At 38.3% G+C, this 23,773-nt stretch overlaps 3 protein-coding genes across 3 annotated transcripts in view; 2 read left to right on the forward strand and 1 right to left on the reverse strand.

Moving 5' to 3' along the window:
* Positions 1–1,257: 1,257 nt before the first annotated feature.
* Positions 1,258–19,450, forward strand: LOC137400225 (transcription factor IIIB 90 kDa subunit-like). The gene is made up of 14 exons (XM_068086554.1): positions 1,258–1,438; positions 1,520–1,606; positions 1,718–1,891; positions 2,702–2,806; positions 3,557–3,800; positions 4,152–4,278; positions 5,410–5,521; positions 5,833–5,942; positions 7,127–7,291; positions 7,462–7,636; positions 14,271–14,523; positions 14,687–14,868; positions 16,968–17,048; positions 19,175–19,450. The coding sequence occupies exons 1-14, from the start codon at positions 1,258–1,260 to the stop codon at positions 19,201–19,203; spliced, it is 2,025 nt and encodes a 674-aa protein (XP_067942655.1). The 3' UTR covers positions 19,204–19,450.
* LOC137399566 (serine-rich adhesin for platelets-like) lies at positions 11,254–14,183 on the reverse strand (the record flags this gene model as incomplete). The annotated part of the gene is made up of 2 exons (XM_068085743.1): positions 14,119–14,183; positions 11,254–13,825 (listed from the first exon to the last, which is right to left on the reverse strand). Coding segments are annotated over exons 1-2 (2,637 nt in total), but the record flags the coding sequence as incomplete, so codon positions are not given.
* Positions 19,451–21,085: 1,635 nt separating the features above from the next.
* The window catches only part of LOC137399908 (origin recognition complex subunit 3-like), a 30,353-nt gene continuing 27,665 nt past the window's right edge, over positions 21,086–23,773 (forward strand). Inside the window, exon 1 of the mRNA XM_068086170.1 lies at positions 21,086–21,158. Within this exon, the coding sequence (XP_067942271.1) occupies positions 21,126–21,158 (33 nt within the window). The 5' untranslated portion in view covers positions 21,086–21,125. The remainder of the gene's footprint in view (positions 21,159–23,773) is intronic.

The following is a 23,773-nucleotide window of genomic DNA, read 5'->3' on the forward strand; positions in this document are numbered from 1 at the left end:
ATTTCACATTTACATTTAAACCCTTTTAACGTTGTTTTATTTTTTTTAATTTGTTTGACCTGCGCAAAACATTTTCTTCATGATATGAAGTTTGAAAGTTACAGTTGTCTGACAAAAGTTTGAAAACCTTTACAGTTGTTTATATTTTCTCTCAATTTATTTCAGCTACACAAAACACCTTTCTCATGGTATGTAGTTTGAAAGTTAGAATGGCAAATGTTGTTTTCTGTTAAATACAAATCAATTTTTTGTCCAAAGACTTTTTTATTACCCGGGCAACGCCGGGTAGTACAGCTAGTATATCTATAAATGAATGATTAATTTAACCATTAGATAAAATACTGAGTGGATTATGTTAATGATTAAATGGTCTATATAATTCACGTAATTGAATTATGTACCGAATTATAAATGGATGAATGGAGAAATGAAAGAATGGATGATTTTCTAAACTGTTGATTTGACAATAGTGAACTAGACTCATAAATTTTAATTAAAACTTTGCATTACTATATTGTTGCGATGTCATTTGGAAGACCCGCTTGCTCAATTGAAATTGAAGTGACAGATTAGAGCTCAATATTTCAAGCTAGTTATTTATTGTTTGCTGCTTAGCTGTAATGCTATATAAAAAAGGGAATGGGCACCATTTTTGGGCAAGGTCAAGCATATTCATAAACTTTTCGCACTATTAATATTTACCACTTATATTAAGATGGTAGTTGTACCAGGACAAGGAGTTGGGGTTTTATCAACTAATACACTGCTGTTATTACGGTAACACCGTGGACCTTGAAAGCAGTTTAAGTGCATTTACTTAACTTAAATCAAAGCTGATATTCCTGCCCGGGTGTTGCCTATAAATCACCAATATTTTTCAGCATTTCCTTCTGTCTCACTTGATTCTGAGTATAAAGCACATTGACATAAAACTAACGAGTAACATTTTCTAACATTATCATTGGCTTCATGTATTTCTGGATGTGTATATTTTCAAAAAAATGAATTCACATATATTGCCTGGAGAAAATCAGTTTTACATCTAGCCATGGTTAAACCACAAACAAAGCAGCTACATGGTCAAAAAATAGTTTGACAGTTATTAATCTCTTCTTTGCAATTGTCACACGCTATTGCCGCTGACTGTTCAGCTGAGGTTGAACTGACTGAAAGGCATTTTAGATGATTGCTTATAGCAAGTGCCTGTTTGTCGTCAACCAGTTCCACTTTTATCTTGATGCAGTGTAGAGAATAAGAATGACAGCTGTCTGTAATAACTGTGGAGGAACAGACATCGATAAGGACCCTACCAGAGGTCATGCGGCGTGTATGGGCTGTGGGAGTGTTCTGGAAGACACTCTCATTGTCAGCGAAGTTCAGTTTGCTGAAAATGCTGGAGGTGGTAGCAGCGTGATTGGACAATTCGTCAGTTCGGAAGGTACTCTGTTTGAACTTGTCTCATAATATTGAATTCACTGTTATCCACTTACATCTTTTATGAAGTTTTCTTTTGCTTTAGGCGGTGGAGGTGGGACATCCTTCACAATGGGCTCCGGCTTTCGTCCTGGTATCAGCAAAGAGTCCCGAACATTGACTCTGCAGAATGGTAAATGTTAATTCTAAATCATTTTTGGACTAATCACCGATGTCTACTCGCCATGAAGGTTTTGATGTATCTTATCGTCATATCCTGGGCCGTGTGACTTTTGTATTTCAGGAAAAGCTAAAATTAGTGACCTTGCCGCTCGACTAAAGCTCAACCAACATTCAGTAGAAACAGCCTTTGGCTTTTACAAAATGGCTGTCAGCCGCGGTGTGACGAGAGGACGCAGGTCTCTTCATGTTACGGCTGCTTGTCTGTACTTGGTTTGTAGGACAGAGGGCACTCCACGTATCCTTTTCATATTTCTGCTCATAGCTCACCTCGCTGGAAGACTGCGAATTTACTTTTTTGAATTTTTGGGTCTTTCGTGGCTTTGCCTTTGGTAGCTGGTTTGAATCGTGACAGAATTTATAAAATTATATTTGGCCTACTAGCCGATCAAATCAGTTTACTCAGACAAGGAGTGGAATTGCCATTTGATGATAAAACATAGTTTTTGTTGAGTTTACTAACGGCTCACCAGATAATTCGACGTCTAAATCTTTTGGTGTGTTAGTGTCAACACCTATAAAAGACTATCTGTGTGCTACAAGTGTTAAAACCTATTAAAGACTATCTGTGTGTTACAAGTGTTAAAACCTATTAAAGACTATCTGTGTGTTACAAGTGTTAAAACCTATTAAAGACTAACTGTGTGTTACAAGTGGCAACACTTATAAAAGACTATCTGTGTGCTACAAGTTTTAACACCTATAAAAAAACTATCTGTATGTTACAAGTGCCAACACTTATGAAAGACTATCTATGTGCTACAAGTGTAACACCTATAAAAGACTATCTGTGTGTTATAACAGTCATCACCTATGAAAGACTATCTGTCTGCTACTACAAGTGTAATCACTTCTAGATGACTAGCTGTGTGCTACAAGTGTTAACACTGATAAAAGACTATCTGTGTGTTACAAGTGGCAACACCCATAAAAGCTAGTCTAACAATGCTCCTTGGTAGGTCTTAGAAATGAGCATTTGTTCTTCTTGCCTACAATAGCCTACCCACAATTCTTGGTGAGAGTCACTCCTTAACCTTCACCTGTCCAGATATGTTACTCGACTTCAGTGATGTTCTCTCAATAAATGTCTACATCCTTGGCAAGACCTATCTAGCCTTGGCCAGACTTCTCTGCATCAATGTGCCTGCTATCGGTAAGTTTTAGATAACAGCCACCTTTAGGGCTGCGGTGATTGAAAAGGTCTTATGATATATAGACCATCAATAAAAATTACATAGGGAACCTAAGGCTCGCCAGTTGGTTATCATCTCACTCTCTTAATGTTGTATCAGTTTTTTATTCAATCCATGGTTAATCACTGGGTTGTGCGAAGGAATGATCTTTTATTGAGTTATTCTATTGATTCGGTTCGTCAAATTGACTGACGGTTGTGCATTCACCGAAATGGTTCATAAAATAGCACAAAAACATAGGAATTGGAGTATAAGCTACCATATATTACCAGTTTATTAGCTCAGTACTGTTTATGTGATCGCAGTATGGCGCACTAACATCACGTCCTCATTGGTTGACTTATTGCTGCTAAGTCATATGTCTATGCTAGCTCGGCTTCATGTTCCCTGCTCTCTGGATGCTTCACAAATACCCTTTTTAGTGTTTAGTGTCACTGCTACTTGGTTACCTGCAAACATGAATTTGGAGTTCAATCTAAAACCTTTAGTCACTACCCTTATTGCATTTCAAAAATATAATTAGAATTTCTTGTTATAGTTTGGTAGGCCTCTGCGTAGGTATAGAGTGGTAGGAATCTGCGTAGGCATAGAGTGGTAGGCTTCTGCGTAGGTATAGAGTGGTAGGCCTCTGTGTAGGTAAGTCATATTTCTATGCGTAGGTATAGAGTGATAGGCCTCTGCGGTCTGAATGGTTTAGATCTTTGTTCTAGATCCTTCTTTACTGATTCCGAGATTTGCGCACAAACTAGAGTTTGGCGACAAGACTCATGACGTATCTATGACAGCCATACGTTTTGTGTCGAGGATGAAGCGCGACTGGATGGCCATGGGTCGTCGACCGTCTGGCTTATGCGGAGCGGCTTTGCTAGTCGCCTCCCGAGTCCACAATTTTTGTCGCACGAAGAAGGATATCATAAAGGTGGTAAAGGTGTGCGAGAGCACTCTAAGGAAGAGGTTAGAAGAACTACATAAGACTATGTAGTGACCTTGAAGTGTTCTTATTCACCAGTCTAATGTTCGTAAGGGTAGCTAATAAGAAGACAGTGTCGTTCTATCATTTGTTCATAGCGTGCAGTGTCAGATATGTTAGGTATCCATGGTGATGTTATGGCTGTACCTTCATCAATAAGCTTCTTTATAACATACCTCTGGTAAATTGTAAGACAGCAGGTAGTTATTAAAATAGGCAGCTATATAGCACCTATTTTTTAATTACTAGAAATGTCACAGTTAATATGAGAAGTCATAGCTGGTTACTTATGATATAACTGATTTCACAGCGAGAGGCGAATTTTTCTACCTTAGGCTGGTTGAATTTGAAGATACGGCGTCCGGTAAATTGACTATAGATGAGTTCCAAACAATTGATTTGGAGGAAGAGGCAGACCCTCCTTCCTTTACACAAAGTAGAAAAGAGGCTAAAATGAAGCAAGTATGTCTGCATACATTCTCTCTGTCATGTGTCATACATGGTGCGCACAAAGTAAACCTAAGCTTCAGGAACAACCTATGTCAGTCTTCTAGCCTTCGCTTTTCATATATCAAACTATTTTACAGTCAAACTTCTTCATACAGAATCATATCATACTACAGTCAAACTTCTTCATATAGTATCATATTGTGCTACAGTCAAACTTTTTCACATGAAATTAATTTGTTTTGTGTATAAAAAATGTGACATGTTGGAGAAACATTCTCACTGCGCTGTAATTCGTTTAATTTGTTTCACAGCCTAAACATATGCAATAGTTCCTTAATACATACAGTCACACTTCGATATCAAAGTTAGTCTGTTCCCATTATTGCTTCGCATGTCTAAACCATTGTATGCCAGAGCAAATAGTCTTATATTAATTCACTGTTTTGGTTCAGTATGTTCTTGAAGCCCTAGAACAATAATAAATACTTCCAAGTAATTGCATATAGCAGACGAATATCAAAACCTGAATTGTTTGTAAAAGCTAAATTAGTAATAATCAGTAAAACAAGGATTTCTTTGTTATTTTACTTTGAAAAAGAACTGTAGGTTTGGTGGTAGAGTAAGTAATGAAAAAGAACTGTAGGTTTGGTGGTAGAGTAAGTAATGAAAATACACAGCGTAACTCCCTCTAACATATTTCAGATACAGTTTATTTTGACTTAACATATATACTCTATTATTTTTACATTTTAATTAGTTTTATTTTCGACTTTGTATTTGTATGTAGAGTTGATTGTGAGACAACTTTTGACTACATTGGCTTGGGCTACCCATAAGTATGGTGATAGAGATTCAGCGTGTTAGTATTACTTTTGTTGATCACTTTTATTACTCTTTATTTCTGTCACACACTTGATTTTCACCTACAAAACTTCAATGCCTCAAAGAATATCAGACGTGGTATGTTCAAAATTACCATGATTGTAGAGTCAGGTATTTGTTTAAGTTTTACAATGCAAATTGGAAAGTATTATGTTGAGGTGTTCGTAAGTAAAGGTTTGACTATATAACGATACATGATGTTAGATATGCTATGAAGTGAGTTTATCGATGCTTAAGGAAAGCTGACTGCCATTCTTATAGATTGATGATATGATCATAGACGGGGTACAAAATGAAATCACAGAGATCTCGAGTGAAATAGACAAGGAACTGGAAACTCGCTCTAGCAAACAGGTTGCTAACATGGAAAAAGGTTAGCCTTGGGATCTTTTATTCGTTGTACTCTCTTACTATTGGTGCCAAAGTGATATGACTTTACTTGAAGTAGTAGCCTATCAAAGGCTATCTAACTGCAGAGCACCTTTTTTATGTAGGTCGTAGATATGCTCCGTACGCTTAGGCCTCATCAGTCCTCACAAACAGGCACTTTCAATTTCTGTTTAATGTTTTTTTGTAAATGCTGTAAATTAGGAAAAAACAGTAAAATTAAATTAATTGCTTACCACATTACACCCTTCAGCAGTTGTCCTCTTGCAGCAGATGTTGTCATTTATTTTATGCTAGAAGCGGCTAGTCGTCTCATGGCCAGTGAAATAGTCGGTGACACGGACCTGGATGATCTGAATGCCGCGTCATTCCTCGGAAAAGAAATTATAGATGAAACAGTAAATTCTGTAAGTCCTCACGTACTGCAGCTGGTCTAATTTCTCTGAATTATGTTTCTAGTATTGATCTCTAGTATTGATCTCTAGTATTGATCTCTAGTATTGATCTCTGATATTGATCTCTAGTATTGATCTCTAGTATTGATCTCTAGTATTGATCTCTAGTATTGATCTCTAGTATTGATCTCTAGTATTGATCTCTACTATTGATCTCTAGTATTGATCTCTAGTATTGATCTCTAGTATTGATCTCTAGTATTGATCTCTAGTATTGATCTCTGATATTGATCTCTAGTATTGATCTTTTGTATTGATCATTGATAGAAGTTTGCTATCTCATTTTATATCTCGCACCTTCTACTTGTAAGCAGTAGACATCATCGGTGTGTGTCGAAAGCTGTGTTGCTGTCAAGTTTAACAGGTCAAAGATAAGCAACTCAAATTGTTATTGCAGAATGTTGCAACTGCCTACTTTTCATGTCCAGATCACTGTGCCTGTCACTTATCAATTGTGACTGTCGCTTTCTGATGAACTGTGACTCTCATTTCCTCATCAACTATGACTATCACATCGTGATCAACTGTGACTGTCTCTTCCTGAACAACTATGACTGTCACTTCCTAATCAACTGTGACTGTCACTTCCTAATCAACTGTGACTGTCACTTCCTCATCAACTGTGACTGTCACTTTCTGATTAACTGTGACTTACTTCTTGATCAACTATGACTATCACTTCTTGATCAACTGTGACTGTCAGTTCCTGAACAACTGTGTGACTGTCACCTTCTGATTAACTGTGACTAAAACTTCTTGATCAACTGTGACTGTCATTTCCTGAACAACTGTGTGACTGTCACTTTCTGATTAACTGTGACTATCACTTCCTGATCAACTGTGACTATCACTTCTTGATCAACTGTGACTATCACTTCCTGATCAACTGTGACTATCACTTCCTGAACAATTGTGACTATCACTTCTTGATCAACTGTCTGTCACTTCCTGATCAACTGTGACTGTTACTTCCTGATCAACTGTGACTATCACTTCTTGATCAACTGTGACTGTCACTTCCTGATCAACTGTGACTATCACTTCCTGAACAACGGTTACTAACGCTTACAGGTTTTTACTGCTTCATCTTTTACCATCCGAGTCTCTCAGTGATTCATGATGTTGTTTTGCTTCAGAGAGCATCTCCTATGCTTACTAATAAGCCTATGTGTGCGGGTCAGAGACCAACAGCTGCTAGTTTGGGCCTGGGAGGGCCAGTCGAGCAGTTAGAAGAACTGCCTGATGATAATGCTTCCGGAGAGCTTGACCTCAACGGTCTTGATGATAACGAGCTGGAAAAGGTCTGCTTACATTGATCTCTTCACATCCCTTGCGGCTGGTTCCATTGGCCACCATAGCAGTATATATCTATATTGATTACATATGTTATGAATCCTCATGTTCTAGTTGCGTAGTGCTATGTGATCTTGTTGACTCATCTTGTTGATGTCTTGTCGTGTGTATCTGTCAGTTCATTCTCACTGATGAGGAAATGAAGAAGAAAGAGCAGCTCTGGATGTCGCTTAATGGAGAATTTCTTAAAGAGCAGGAAGAGAAGGCTAAGAGGAAAGCGGAAGAGGAAGCTGCAAAACCGCCAAAAGTACGGCGGAAACGGAGAAAGGTTAACATCAATGCTAGCACCGCTGGTCAGTATATTTCTCACGTATTTCATTTAATGTAGTTGTCTAGCATTCCCGATGCCCAGGATTTATTTTTAATCAGCTCGCAGGTAGGTGTTTAAGAGGCTGGTTCTCCAGCACCAGATGAAGTTTGGAGACCAAATATTTTACCGACCTGCGGGAAGGTGCAGAGCAAATGCTTGTGGAATTTACACCAAATCCTTCAAAAAATGTGGAAATGCATTACATATACATGGACTCAAAGACACACACTGACAACGATTGCCATTTATATAGTAGATAATTATATAGATAAATTTATAAACCATATATATATTTAGATTTATATACCATATACAGTCAAACATGGATAACTCGCCCACGGATAGCTCGAACACATGGTTAACTAGAACGGTTTCTTTCGTCCGTTCCCACATAATGATAAATTGCTATAGATCACTCGAACTCAACACTGTTAACTCGAACTGTTTTTTGCCCAACGGCTACCGAAACGGTTGTTATCGCTTTAGAAAATCACTTTATTCCAAGCCATAGAGGTAAACCTCAACTTTTCGTAATTCATAATCTTTTTTCATAAGCTAAAACGTTTTTATTACCACCATCGGCAAAATATTTTTGTCAACGACTTTTCTAAAGGTTTGGTGAAATTTGATTTATACTAAACATCCGCTTAGCGATCGGCCTTCGGAAGCAAGGTAAAGTGAGGTAATCTTTGCATAAACTTCAAGAAAAATCGGCAAAATTGATCGTGGGTAAAACGCTCAAAAGAAAAAGATGTCTTTTCTTTTGAGCATTTCAACAACGATCAAGTTTTGCCAATGTCAATCTAAAAACGTCCTGGCAATAACATCACCTCAAACAACAAACCAATCTCAAGTGATAGAAAAATCTCTATACTTTTTGATAAAAACGTTTTAAACTTTACATTAGAAGCATTTAATTTGAAACAAGCCATTTGTGCTTTTGATTTATATTATAGTTAGTATATGTACATGTATCTACTAATAAATAAGTAAATACATGGACTTGTGACAGTGCTCTGATAACTTGAACGCTCCGATAATTTGAACACTTTCGCTTGGTCCCGTGAAGTTCGAGTTATCCATGTTTGACTGCATATAGAAAGATTTATATACCATGTATATATATATAGATTTATATACCATATATATAGATAGATTAATATACCATATATACATGTATATAGATAGATTTATGTACCATATATATAGATTTATATACCATATATATAGATAGATTTTCATAAAGGCTCATACTACCAGTTCATTTCATCCGTCTTGTACCAGCAGACCTTTTGTCACTGTTTCGTCTTGGTTCAGCTGCCGAACTTGCTTGCTTTCCACATCAGCCTGTCATTGGATTTTGCACTCATCATTAAAGTTGCAGGCATCATATAAGCAAGGGTCTTGTCCAGGGACCACTGGAAAGGTGAGCAGTAGGTAGAGATCAAACCTGGGGCCTAATGGGTCACCAGCAGGTTTTCCTACCAACTGGGCTATCTGTCCTATAAATGGTTGTCTGATTTTCATCATGAATAGCAATGGTCACCAGCAGGTATCCCTGCCAACTACGCTATCTGTCCTATAAATGGTTGTCTCCTTTTCATCATGAATAGCAATGGTCACCAGTAGGTATCCCTACCAACTGCGCTATCTGTCCTATAAATGGTTGTCTGCTTTTCATCATGAATAGCAATGGTCACCAGTAGGTATCCTTACCAACTGCGCTATCTGTCCTATAAATGGTTGTCTCCTTTTCATCATGAATAGCAATGGTCACCAGTAGGTAGCCCTACCAACTGCGCTATCTGTCCTATAAATGGTTGTCTCCTTTTCATCATGAATAGCAATGGTCACCAGTAGGTAGCCCTACCAATTGCGCTATCTGTCCTATAAATAGTTGTCTGATTTTCATCATTAATAACGGAAAGTCTGGTGATGTTCAGGCTTTCCTTCATTATTAATCAGATAGTCTGCAGCTGGATATTTGAGAGGCTGGTTACCAGAGACCAGATGGAGTTTTGAGATCAAGGAGTTTTAGTGGCCTGACAGAACGCATGGAGCATATAGAGCCTGCGCATGTAAAGTTTTTATGACATCAGCCAAAAATGTGGAAATTAATAACGTTTACATCGACAGACTGACGGACATGCATACAATGACAAAATGGGTTTTATTAAAATAGATATTTACAGTGGAGCTATTTGTAGGAGAGCTGTGTGATGAAGAGCTATTTGTAGGAGAGCTGTGTGATGAAGAGCTATATGTAGGAGAGCTGTGTGATGAAGAGCTATATTTAGGAGAGCTATATGTAGGAGAGCTATATGTAGGAGAGCTATATGTAGGAGAGCTATTTGTAGGAGAGCTATATGTAGGAGAGCTGTGTGATGAAGAGCTATATATAGGAGAGCTGTGTGATGAAGAGCTATTTGTAGGAGAGCTATTTGTAGGAGAGCTATTTGTAGGAGAGCTATTTGTAGGAGAGCTATTTGTAGGAGAGCTGTGTGATGAAGAGCTATTTGTAGGAGAGCTATATGTAGGAGAGCTGTGTGATGAAGAGCTATATATAGGAGAGCTATATGTAGGAGAGCTGTGTGATGAAGAGCTATATGTAGGAGAGCTGTGTGATGGAGAGCTATATGTAGGAGAGCTATATGTAGGAGAGCTGTGTGATGGAGAGCTATTTGTAGGAGAGCTGTGTGATGAAGAGCTATATGTAGGAGAGCTGTGTGATGAAGAGCTATATTTAGGAGAGCTATATGTAGGAGAGCTATATGTAGGAGAGCTATATGTAGGAGAGCTATTTGTAGGAGAGCTATATGTAGGAGAGCTGTGTGATGAAGAGCTATATGTAGGAGAGCTATATGTAGGAGAGCTATATGTAGGAGAGCTATATGTAGGAGAGCTATTTGTAGGAGAGCTATATGTAGGAGAGCTATATGTAGGAGAGCTATTTGTAGGAGAGCTATATGTAGGAGAGCTGTGTGATGAAGAGCTATATATAGGAGAGCTGTGTGATGAAGAGCTATTTGTAGGAGAGCTATTTGTAGGAGAGCTATTTGTAGGAAAGCTATTTGTAGGAGAGCTGTGTGATGAAGAGCTATTTGTAGGAGAGCTATATGTAGGAGAGCTGTGTGATGAAGAGCTATATATAGGAGAGCTATATGTAGGAGAGCTGTGTGATGAAGAGCTATATGTAGGAGAGCTGTGTGATGGAGAGCTATATGTAGGAGAGCTATATGTAGGAGAGCTGTGTGATGGAGAGCTATATGTAGGAGAGCTGTGTGATGAAGAGCTATATGTAGGAGAGCTGTGTGATGAAGAGCTATTTGTAGGAGAACTGTGTGATGAAGAGCTATATGTAGGAGAGCTGTGTGATGAAGAGCTATATGTAGGAGAACTGTGTGATGAAGAGCTATTTGTAGGAGAGCTGTGTGATGAAGAGCTATTTGTAGGAGAGCTGTGTGATGAAGAGCTATATGTAGGAGAGCTGTGTGATGAAGAGCTATTTGTAGGAGAGCTGTGTGATGAAGAGCTATTTGTAGGAGAGCTATATGTAAGAGAGCTGTGTGATGAAGAGCTATATGTAGGAGAGCTATATATAGGAGAACTGTGTGATGAAGAGCTATTTGTAGGAGAGCTGTGTGATGAAGAGCTATATGTAGGAAAGCTATATGTAGGAGAGCTGTGTGATGAAGAGCTATATGTAGGAGAGCTGTGTGATGGAGAGCTATATGTAGGAGAGCTATATGTAGGAGAGCTGTGTGATGGAGAGCTATATGTAGGAGAGCTATATGTAGGAGAGCTGTGTGATGGAGAGCTATATGTAGGAGAGCTATATGTAGGAGAGCTGTGTGATGAAGAGCTATATGTAGGAGAGCTGTGTGATGAAGAGCTATATGTAGGAGAACTGTGTGATGAAGAGCTATTTGTAGGAGAGCTGTGTGATGAAGAGCTATATGTAGGAGAGCTGTGTGATGAAGAGCTATTTGTAGGAGAGCTGTGTGATGAAGAGCTATATGTAGGAGAACTGTGTGATGAAGAGCTATTTGTAGGAGAGCTGTGTGATGAAGAGCTATTTGTAGGAGAGCTGTGTGATGAAGAGCTATTTGTAGGAGAACTGTGTGATGAAGAGCTATATGTAGGAGAGCTATATGTAGGAGAGCTATATGTAGGAGAGCTGTGTGATGAAGAGCTATATTTAGGAGAACTGTGTGATGAAGAGCTATATGTAGGAGAGCTGTGTGATGAAGAGCTATTTGTAGGAGAGCTGTGTGATGAAGAGCTATTTGTAGGAGAGCTGTGTGATGAAGAGCTATATGTAGGAGAGCTATATGTAGGAGAGCTGTGTGATGAAGAGCTATATGTAGGAGAGCTGTGTGATGAAGAGCTATATGTAGGAGAACTGTGTGATGAAGAGCTATTTGTAGGAGAGCTATATGTAGGAGAGCTGTGTGATGAAGAGCTATTTGTAGGAGAGCTGTGTGATGAAGAGCTATATGTAGGAGAACTGTGTGATGAAGAGCTATTTGTAGGAGAGCTGTGTAATGAAGAGCTATTTGTAGGAGAGCTGTGTGATGAAGAGCTATATGTAGGAGAACTGTGTGATGAAGAGCTATTTGTAGGAGAACTGTGTGATGAAGAGCTATTTGTAGGAGAGCTATATGTAGGAGAGCTGTGTGATGAAGAGCTATTTGTAGGAGAGCTGTGTGATGAAGAGCTATATGTAGGAGAGCTGTGTGATGAAGAGCTATTTGTAGGAGAGCTATATGTAGGAGAGCTGTGTGATGAAGAGCTATTTGTAGGAGAGCTGTGTGATGAAGAGCTATATGTAGGAGAACTGTGTGATGAAGAGCTATATGTAGGAGAGCTGTGTGATGAAGAGCTATTTGTAGGAGAGCTGTGTGATGAAGAGCTATATGTAGGAGAACTGTGTGATGAAGAGCTATTTGTAGGAGAGCTGTGTGATGAAGAGCTATTTGTAGGAGAGCTATATGTAGGAGAGCTGTGTGATGAAGAGCTATTTGTAGGAGAGCTGTGTGATGAAGAGCTATATGTAGGAGAGCTGTGTGATGAAGAGCTATTTGTAGGAGAGCTATATGTAGGAGAGCTGTGTGATGAAGAGCTATATGTAGGAGAGCTGTGTGATGAAGAGCTATTTGTAGGAGAACTGTGTGATGAAGAGCTATTTGTAGGAGAGCTATATGTAGGAGAGCTGTGTGATGAAGAGCTATATGTAGGAGAGCTGTGTGATGAAGAGCTATATGTAGGAGAGCTGTGTGATGAAGAGCTATATGTAGGAGAACTGTGTGATGAAGAGCTATTTGTAGGAGAGCTATATGTAGGAGAGCTGTGTGATGAAGAGCTATTTGTAGGAGAGCTGTGTGATGAAGAGCTATATGTAGGAGAACTGTGTGATGAAGAGCTATTTGTAGGAGAGTTATTTGTAGGAGAGCTGTGTGATGAAGAGCTATTTGTAGGAGAGCTGTGTGATGAAGAGCTATTTGTAGGAGAGCTATATGTAGGAGAGCTGTGTGATGAAGAGCTATTTGTAGGAGAGCTGTGTGATGAAGAGCTATATGTAGGAGAGCTGTGTGATGAAGAGCTATTTGTAGGAGAGCTATATGTAGGAGAGCTGTGTGATGAAGAGCTATTTGTAGGAGAGCTGTGTGATGAAGAGCTATATGTAGGAAAGCTGTGTGATGAAGAGCTATTTGTAGGAGAGCTATATGTAGGAGAGCTGTGTGATGAAGAGCTATATGTAGGAGAGCTGTGTGATGAAGAGCTATTTGTAGGAGAGCTGTGTGATGAAGAGCTATATTTAGGAGAACTGTGTGATGAAGAGCTATATGTAGGAGAGCTGTGTGATGAAGAGCTATTTGTAGGAGAGCTGTGTGATGAAGAGCTATTTGTAGGAGAGCTGTGTGATGAAGAGCTATATGTAGGAGAGCTATATGTAGGAGAGCTGTGTGATGAAGAGCTATATGTAGGAGAGCTGTGTGATGAAGAGCTATATGTAGGAGAGCTGTGTGATGAAGAGCTATTTGTAGGAGAGCTGTGTGATGAAGAGCTATATGTAGGAGAGCTGTGTGATGAAGAGCTATATGTAGGAGAACTGTGTGATGAAGAGCTATTTGTAGGAGAGCTATATGTAGGAGAGCTGTGTGATGAAGAGCTATATGTAGGAGAGCTATATGTAGGAGAGCTATATGTAGGAGAGCTGTGTGATGAAGAGCTATATGTAGGAGAGCTATTTGATGCAAAGTATATAGTCCTTGCAGTTTTATTTAATTCTTATTTAATTATTCATCAACAAACAATTTTTTAGCAGAAATGCAAATAAATTTGAGACACTAATTTGGAAGCTTGAAGAAGCAGTAATGAAACACCATTGTATTTTTGAGAGGCTTCCCAGAGGGGTGGAGTTTACTATCAGCAGTCAATCATGTGTTAGTGGATGTTCATAACTAAACAGTCAGGATGGTCAATCTATGTCTAGTAAGACCTTGACCTTGGCTGCTTATCCTGTTCATCTTGGTATTTCTAAGTAGCAGAGGACGTCACTGCTATATATCGAGCTCCACTGCGTATACGCTGTATGGTTGTGAATTTTAATACAGGAGAGGCAATGGAGAAGATGTTACAGGAGAAGAAGCTTTCTACAAAAATAGACTATGAGGTGCTTAAGAATCTCACGAATGGCAGCACTAACGATATTACAAACAAGTTGTCTCAAACCGCCAGTTCGACAGCAGTTAGCAATACAATCTCTTCTACTACTCAGGACAATATAGACTTAGTAGCAACCATTCCCACAGCTCTCCCATATCTACCAGATGTTGTTGACGAAACACCTTCCAATTCACAAGTCAGGTAATGATTGCATTTTTCAGTCACAAGGTGAATTCTTTCATTGAATCGTTTTAGAACAGTTACAAAAATGACATTCACTCACCAAAACAAAAAATGAGCATCAATGTTTGGAGTTATGTTCTTTTAGAAATATTCTCTAATTGTCAAACTGTTTATGATTCAGTGTAAAAAGAAAGAGAGACCGATCTAAACCAATTCCTTTAATCCGAGACACTCAGACATCAACAACTAAATCATCTGAACCGCCTCAAGCAGTAGTAGACCCTCCCGTATCAGCAACTCCAGCGGCACAGGCTATAGTTGAGTCTGAGCCCATTGTGGAGTCTGGTCCTGTACAGGATGAAGGTAAGTGCTCACTCTCTTCACATTTTCACGTTTACGTTAGACATCTCTTGACATATTTGCTTTAGACATCACTTGACATATTTGCTTTAGACATCACTTGACATATTTGCTTTAGACATCACTTGACCTATTTGCTTTAGACATCACTTGACATATTTACATTAGACATCACTTGACATATTTACATTAGACATCACTTGACATACAGTCAAACATGGATAACTCGAACTTCAAGGGACCGAGCAAAAGTGTTCGAATTATCAGAGCGTTCAAGTTATCAGAGCACTGTCACAAGTCCATATATTTACTTATTTATTAGTAGATACATGTACATATACAAACTATAATATAAATCAAAAGCACAAATGGCTTGTTTCAAATTAAATGCTTCTAATGTAAAGTTTAAAACGTTTTTATGAAAAAGTATAGAGATTTTTCTATCACTTGAGATTGGTTTGTGGTTTGAGGTGATGTTATTGCCAGGAAGTTTTTCAGATTGACATTGGCAAAACTTGATCGTTGTTGAAATGCTCAAAAGAAAAGACATTTTTTTCTTTTGGGGTTTTACCCACGATCAATTTTGCCGTTTTTTCTTGAAGTTTATGCAAAGATTATCTTACTTTACCTGGGATTCGTTAAGAGCAACACTCCGAGGCAGTTCAATTAGAAGTTTTACGAGGTTTTACGTACATTCTATATCACTCACGTTTTTTAATAGATACTTATTGAATGTACACACGTATTCTGTTTAGGTCAAACGATGAATAGTTTTTTGTAGCTCAGACAACGTTAAAGTTTAATTACAACAATTTTTAAGACGTTTTAAACATTCAACATTCCGACGTTGATTCAACACGGAATCAACGTCGGAAAACTATTCATCACGGGCTAGTCGGGTCACGCACTCAAGGATTTTCGCCACGCACATACAAAACAAAAACAACATGCGATTTTTGTTTTGTATGTGCGTGGCGAAAATCCTTGCGCGCGTGACCCGGCTAGCCCGTGCTACTCATCGTATAGCAGTATAAATCAAATTTCACCAAACCTTTAGAAAAGTCGTTGACAAAAATATTTTGCCGATGGTGGTAATAACGACGCTTATGAAATACGAAAAGATGAAGTTTACCTCTATGGCTTTGAATAAAGTGATTTTCTAAAGCGATAACAACCGTTTCGGTAGCCGTTGGGCAAAAAAACAGTTCGAATTAACAGTGTTGAGTTTGAGTTATCTATAGCAATTTATCATAACGTGGGAACGGACCAAAGGAAATGTTCGAATTAACCATGTGTTCGAGCTATCCGTGGACGAGTTATCCATGTTTGACTGTATTTACTTTAGACATCACTTGACATATTTACATTAGACATCACTTGACGTAATTATGTTAGACATCACTTTACGTATTTGCATTAGACATCACTTGACATATTTACTTTAGACATCACTTGACATATTTACTTTAGACATCACTTGACATATTTATGTTAGAACTTCCTTTTTGACCTTATAGAGCCTCTATGGGTGCATCTGGATCAATCCTAAGCATGATCAATCTATCAGTAGGGCCGTTTTGCCTACTAGCATTCTGTAGTAAAGAGTTGTCCTTTCTTGTTCTACTGCGATTTTTAAATAGGTAAAACACTCTGTCAATTTCTGTCTGCTAGAAAGTTCTGTCAAAGCTATAGTTATAATATTCTCCAGTTCTGTCAAAGCTATATCTATAACATTATACGGTTCTGTCAAATCTATAGCTATAACGTTCCATGGTTCTGTCAAAGCTCTAACTATAGCATTATATGATTCTGCCGAAGCTGTAGCTATAAAATTCTACAGCTCAGTAAAATTTATAGCAATAGCGTTCTATAATTCTGACTGAAAACGCTGTTGCAATGCAAATTTGAAAAAAGAACAGCTACTGAGTTTGCAGCCTGTTCTTGATCAGTTTTAGCGGCGTATCAAACCATGTTGATCGTAGAACATTGTCATTCCATTTGACTGACCATCTTGATCCAATGTTTGTGTGAAGGTCATTTAGGTTTTAAGCCATATTATGAATAGTGATTCTTTCAACTCCTCAATATGTATAACATTGTAGAGGATGACATTGATGAGGAGCATTATGAGGATGATGATGAACCAATATCAGCTGCACAACTGTTAGGTCATGGGTATACAGGTGACTTGTCTCTACTTGCCTCTACTTGTCTACCAACTATTCTCTCTGATCTATTATTTATGCATGTTACTTTAGCCCATTCCCTCATTTCACTAGTAGCCAGGCAGTCTAGTGTACTATGAGAGCCCGTCAAGTGTGCCATGAGAAATAGTAAGGTGTGATGTGGGAAATAGTCAGGTGTGCCATGAGAGATTGTCTAGTGTGCCATGAGAGATAATCAGATGTGTCGTGAGAGATAGTCCGGTGTGTCATGAGAAATAGCCAGGTGTGCCGTGATAGTCAGGTGTGCTGTGTGAGTTTGTCAGGTGTGCCATGAGAGATTGTCTAGTGTGCCATGAGAGATTGTCTAGTGTGCCATGAGAGATAGTTAGGTGTCGTGAGAGATTGCCAGGTGTGTCATGAGAGATAGTCAGGTGTGCCGTGAGAGATAGTCAGGTGTGCCGTGAGAGATAGTCAGGTCTGCTGTGAGAGATAGTCAGGTGTGCCGTGAGAGATAGTCAGGTCTGCTGTGAGAGATAGCCAGTTGTGTCGTGATAGTCAGGTGTGTCGTGGTAGTCAGGTGTGTTGTGAGAGATTGTCAGGTGTGTTGTGAGAGATAGTCAGGTGTGTTGGGAGAGATAGTCAGGTGTGCCGTGAGAGATGATACAGTATGATCTGTATCTTGTACATTGAGCAGATTGTTATGTATACCATATATAGTGTGATCTGTATCCTGTACATTGAGCAGATTGTTATGTATACAACATACAGTATATTCTGTATTCTATACATTGAGCAGGTTGTTATGTATACCATATATAGTGTGATCTGTATTCTGTACATTGAGCAGATTGTTATGTATACCATATATAGTGTGATCTGTATCCTGTACATTGAGCAGATTGTTATGTATACAACATACAGTATATTCTGTATTCTGTACATTGAGCAGGTTGTTATGTATACCATATATAGTGTGATCTGTATCCTGTACATTGAGCAGATTGTTATGTATACAACATACAGTATATTCTGTATTCTGTACATTGAGCAGACTGTTATGTATACCATATACAGTATGATATGTATCTTGTACATTTAGCAGAGTGTTATGTATACCATATACAGTATGATCTGTATCTTGTACATTGAGCAGTGTTATGTATGCCATATACAGTATGATCTGTATCTTGTACATTTAGCAGAGTGTTTTGTATGCCAGATACAGTATGGTTTGTATCTTGTACATTCAGCAGATTGTTATGTATACCATATACAGTATGATCTATATCTTGTACATTCAGCAGAGTGTTTTGTATACCATATACAATATGATCTGTATCTCGTACATTCAGCAGAGTGTTTATATACCGTAAGTCCTCATGCTCAAGCCGCGCGGTTTGTGCTCAAAAACAGATGACTCACGAAAGAAAAAATAATCCTCCAACAAGCTGCATATGCCCACAGACCGCGGCTAATGACAGAGGTTTTGTCATCCTTTACCCCTTAGAGAGCGAGAGTGTTGAGACGGGTTTCGTTAAACCCCTGTCCTCTTGAATAAGAAAACAGGCTACATCAGACTATCAGTACATGTAAAAATAATTTTCTTGTACTTTTTTACTAAATTTTCTTTACGTTCAAATTAGAATTCCTAAACCTTTGCATCAAGAACTTACTTGCCATGTCTCAGATAGATTTTTATTGCGCTGTTAGAGGGCTTCACGTTTATGGAATGATGCCGGTCAGGAATAAAAAGGTGTTAATAACCTATGACTGTGGTGAGTTAAACATGAGCGATAATTTCTTCTTTAGTCTTAAAGTATTCCATAAACATAACCTTAAAAATAAACGAGTGGGTCGCCAAAACCCCATACATAAAAATGTATCATGACTGCGATTATATGGTTATAGCGCGGAACTGAGCAGAGACCGTATTTATCGAGAAACCGTCCTGAGCCTCACGTAAGTTTTAAAAACTTGGCTTTAGCCGCGGCCTATGACCTTGAACCAGAAGCCGCGCCCAACAACAAGCCGCGCGGCTTGAGCATAAGGACTTACGGTACCATATACAATGATCTGTATTCTGTACATTGAGCAGACTGCCATGTATGCCATATACAGTATGATCTGTACCTTGTACATTGTAGGAGAGGAAGAAGACTATGACTACGACTAGCACATGGCAGACCAACAACAGTTTTCTAGCAATCAGCAGCCTACCTTCCAGTTATCACTACAGCCCAACATATCATGTATCATGGCTTAGCTGCTAGCATTTCATAGTGGGTTAGCCAGATTACTTAGAGCACCTATTTATTTGTATATTTCTGTATCGTTTTTTGTGATCGTATGCTTTCATAGACTTTTTTTCAGCACTATTGTTTTTTACGTCTGTAAAATAATACAATTTTGTATGTAATGTCACGAAACATTATAATGATAATAAATCGGACATTTCGATATTGTAATCCCACCCAATGCTTTCTTAGCAACTGTCAAATCCAAGAGTTTGGCTCTCCTTGGCATTGTTCCGTTTTAAACAGCAATGTTGCTGTCGTGTTAAAAAGAACCGCCCTAAGTTCTGCGACCTATACAAAGATGCCTATACAGCTATACAAATGTACTACTCTTTAAATAAATTAATGAGTAGTAATTTACATGTAATTAATATTTACTGCCAACGAGAAAGGTCACCGTGAACGTTTGTTTTTCCAGCCACCTAGACAATTGTTTTCGCGTTTTACCTACCAAATTTCTACTTCAAAAAGGTAAGTACTTCTCATTCAATGTTGTATTGTCTATGAATTGCCACCCCTCCACTACTTAAAAACGTTAGATTTTCCGCTGTTCGTGATAGTAAACATGTTCATTTCCTTCAGCAGCTTAGTTACTAATTTTTTTTCTAGCTATGAGTAGGCCTACTATAATTTACTACTACAGAACTTGCACGGGTACTCCGAGTGTTGCGATAGGCGACAACGAGAAGAAAGAGAGCAGGTAGTATCAACTTACTGTCACCTTGCTTTAGCTATGACCAGCTGTACGTTGCCGGCTCAAAAGTAGGCACAAGCCGAAAACTGTTTGTTCATATACCCAACAGAAAAACAAAAAATGTCTATCCGCAAGTGTTGCGTTGAACTAACATTGTGCTATTGTTATGTCATGCTTGCATTGAATTAACATTATGTTATTGTTATGTCATGCTATGTTTTTCATGTTCTGCTATACCTACATATTATCCACATGCAGGATTTTCTAACATTTTTTTCAGTATATACATGCATATATTTTCATGCATTCGTTTTCCTTAAATTGTATCTCATAAAAAGGATATCATGTTGGTGTTATGTTTATTATAGTAAGGTGCTAATGCTGTATCTGCTTTGACATTATACTGTCTGTGCTGTTATACATATAAATTTTATCGACACAAGCGCATTACTGTTTGTATATACCATGTCAAAACACAGGCTATAGACGAAGAACTGGTGAGCCATGATTAGTGTTTTAAGCATGTAGAAGTCTCCATTCAATAAATCCTGGCAATAGCGAAATAGAATTTTTTAAAAGATGCAAAATTGTTCCATACTGCCAGTTTGAAGAACTTCAGTTTGTCTAGCAATGTCAATTTCATTATCAGTTCTCTGTACACAAACAGGACAACTCCGGTTTGAGAGTGATGCATTGTAAACTAGCTGTAAAACATATTACAAATTTCCATTGTTCTCTCCAACATTATTGACATGTATGACTGCATTTGTGTATGCATAGCCTGATCAGGGCAAAAAAATTCAGTAGACTTGTTTTACAGTATGAAAGACAACTCTTAATAAACCTTATGATGTACGTGAATCTGTTCCCGTATTCGGATTATGCACCCACGTAGTACACGTATAATGAAGGGTACGTAGAACGAAATTTCGTAATTGTCGCCTCTTGTCCGCATACTCTAAAAGTGGTCCGAATACGTGACATTAGAAAAGTCGACCTAAAAGTGTAAGCGATTCTTTTGCAGAAAAGGAATAAATATCATAAAAGGCGCGTTCTGGAAGGTGTTGCTCGTGATACGGTCTTGATTTAGCTTTTTATCCAATACTCATGGATGGAACAAACACACAATCGTTATCTCGTGTAAGCTGCGCACTAGAATCTTATGTAGATCAATGCTATTGCTTCGTGTAAAAAATTATTCTATCAACTTATTCCCAACTTAAACGATTGTCATGTGAGATTTAAGAATTATGTATGACCAATGATATAAAACCAGTGGGGGCATACCTGCCAACTCTCACGCATGGGGCGTGAGACTCACGCAATCACCCCAAAGAAAAAAAAAAATGCGTGAGATTTTTGCCCCAATTTCAAAAATTTTGTATATGCTATCATTGATACATCAATTGCCCCAAAACCAAATCTCGTGTACCAAATAATGTACATGTCCTATCAGTAGAGACAAGTGTAGAGTAACTCTTTACACAATCATTATTACAGGTTAATATGATTTCTCAAATCATACTATATAAGATCATTTACTCAAGTAAAGTATCGAGTTTTCGCGCTCGCATGGATGTGTAACAGGGATATAACTTGTGCCAGACATCCAGGCACACATGGAGTCAGTGCAATGGTTCGACCCTCGTCGTTTGTTGGTCTCGTGTCCTCCCGTATTGGACCTTGCTGCGCTGCAGGCTTGTCTCGGGTGGGTCTTGGGGCCGGGCACCGCAATCTACACTGACGCGCAAATTCAAGGATATTTTAAGAAGACAATCTGTCATTATCATTTATCCCTTTATTACATTTATATCTATATTTTTAAATACTGTTAAGGTCTTTCCTCTGCCTGCAAAAAGAGGCTCTTTGTTTAATTCAATAAAGAAATATATATAAACCAAATCTCACGCATTGCCCCACTCTTGGGTTGGCAGGTCTGAGTGGGGGTTTTATATCATTGATTACACACAATTAATCCGAATTCACCCAGACATCAGTGTGGAATTTGCTTTGTCATATAATTTTATTTGGACTATGGTTAGTTTACGTATATTTATTTAGGCTGTATGAACCTATTTGATTATTACCGGTTCAAACACTAGCGAAGGTGTTAGGCTGTCTCGGGTGGTTAGGGAGAAAATTGTTATACACTGCTATATGAGAGTTCTAAACAAAGCAGAAGAAACAGCGTTTAAATAACAGGATATATATATATATGCAATATTACAACGACCAAAGCACCTAGTACAACCAAGAACCATCAAAAGCAATCATCCTACACCCAATCATGCCCAAGCGAATCAAATACCTTCAGTGGAAGTAATCCATTAGAGAAAATGCACCAATTAGCCTGCCAGAAAACTACCAAAAGAAATTAGACCTCGACCAGACCCGACAAAATAACTGAAGTTAGTCGTCATTTCCAAGCAGTACACTCTCATGACATACTTATGACAAGTCCACTCAAATAGCCACCCTCTACAACACATAGAACAGAAATTGAGTGCCAAAACACTTTCTTACAGGCTAACAGAAACATATATACAAGAGAACAGCTCCAATGACTCATTCTCTTCCATCTGTGGAGCCTCTTCTCTATCATCTGCTGAGTTTCTCTTCTCCTCCTATTTCAACTGCTGAGCCTCCCTACCTAGGGCCTGTCATAACCCGTGTTTGACTTTTGAGACGCGCAACCACACGGGACTGAATGAATGAAAATATGAAGCCTGGTGAAATAACTTTCTTGCCAGGCTTTTTTATTAAAGCACATCAATTACCTAAGTACTTCTATTATATATTTCAGTACATCGGAGTCTTGGCTGTCGAATGAGCCTATATTCAATAGACAAAGAATAATAGAACTATGAACAACAGTTTGTCAAAAGTATGTCCTGCAATAAAAAAACACTTGGTTGTGGTTCCCACAATGTGATGTCATAATTATCATTTAGCCTTAAATCGTCAATCTCATTCGCTGCTATTGAGGCTGCGCTTTTTTGTGACAATCGGTGCTCTTAAACACAGAGAGCGCTAATAATAAACTAGCATTATAGATAATCAACAATGCCCGGGATCGTGCTAACGCCCGACCAATACAAACACATGTTCTGGGTTAATAGATTTCGGGCGATTGTTAGTTTACTTTTTTCATCCTTTCGTTCATTTTAAACATTTATAGTAATTGTTATCACATTGTTTTATATGATGGCATTGTTTGTCCCATACAAAAATGATTAATAACTTGATTAATAACTCATTAGTAAAATCAAAAAGAAAAAAATATAAACATTACAATATTGATATTACTGTATGTATATTCGATTAAATTACAGTATGTGGAAAATAGAAAACAGGTGTATTGGACAGTTAAATTAATCATTTTGTGTATGATACTAGCTTATAGGCAGATTAAGTTATTTACAGTAGGCTTCTCTATTTTGAACAATCCGGAGTGCAGCGAGTCAACCCCAACGATTGATTTATTTCAATTGACTTCTACAACAAAATTAAACAAAAACAGAAATGACTACTAACAACATACCTGGTTGTTAACCACCCATGGTGGTAAAGGTAATGAAATCACTTCGATTAAATTGTGACCTGCCGTCGCGTGGCCCTAAGATTATATGTAAATTGCACTCTTGTGAGATCACGCAATGCTTGAAATTAATTAGCCTCCCTCGTGCCCCTCAACATCGCAATAAAAAGCGTGGGCTAGTGCATAATATCATCGGGAAAAATAGTATGGTGCTTGG

The sequence above is a fragment of the Watersipora subatra genome, chromosome 7 (genome assembly GCF_963576615.1).
Source record: "Watersipora subatra chromosome 7, tzWatSuba1.1, whole genome shotgun sequence".
Lineage (NCBI taxonomy): Eukaryota > Metazoa > Bryozoa > Gymnolaemata > Cheilostomatida > Watersiporidae > Watersipora > Watersipora subatra.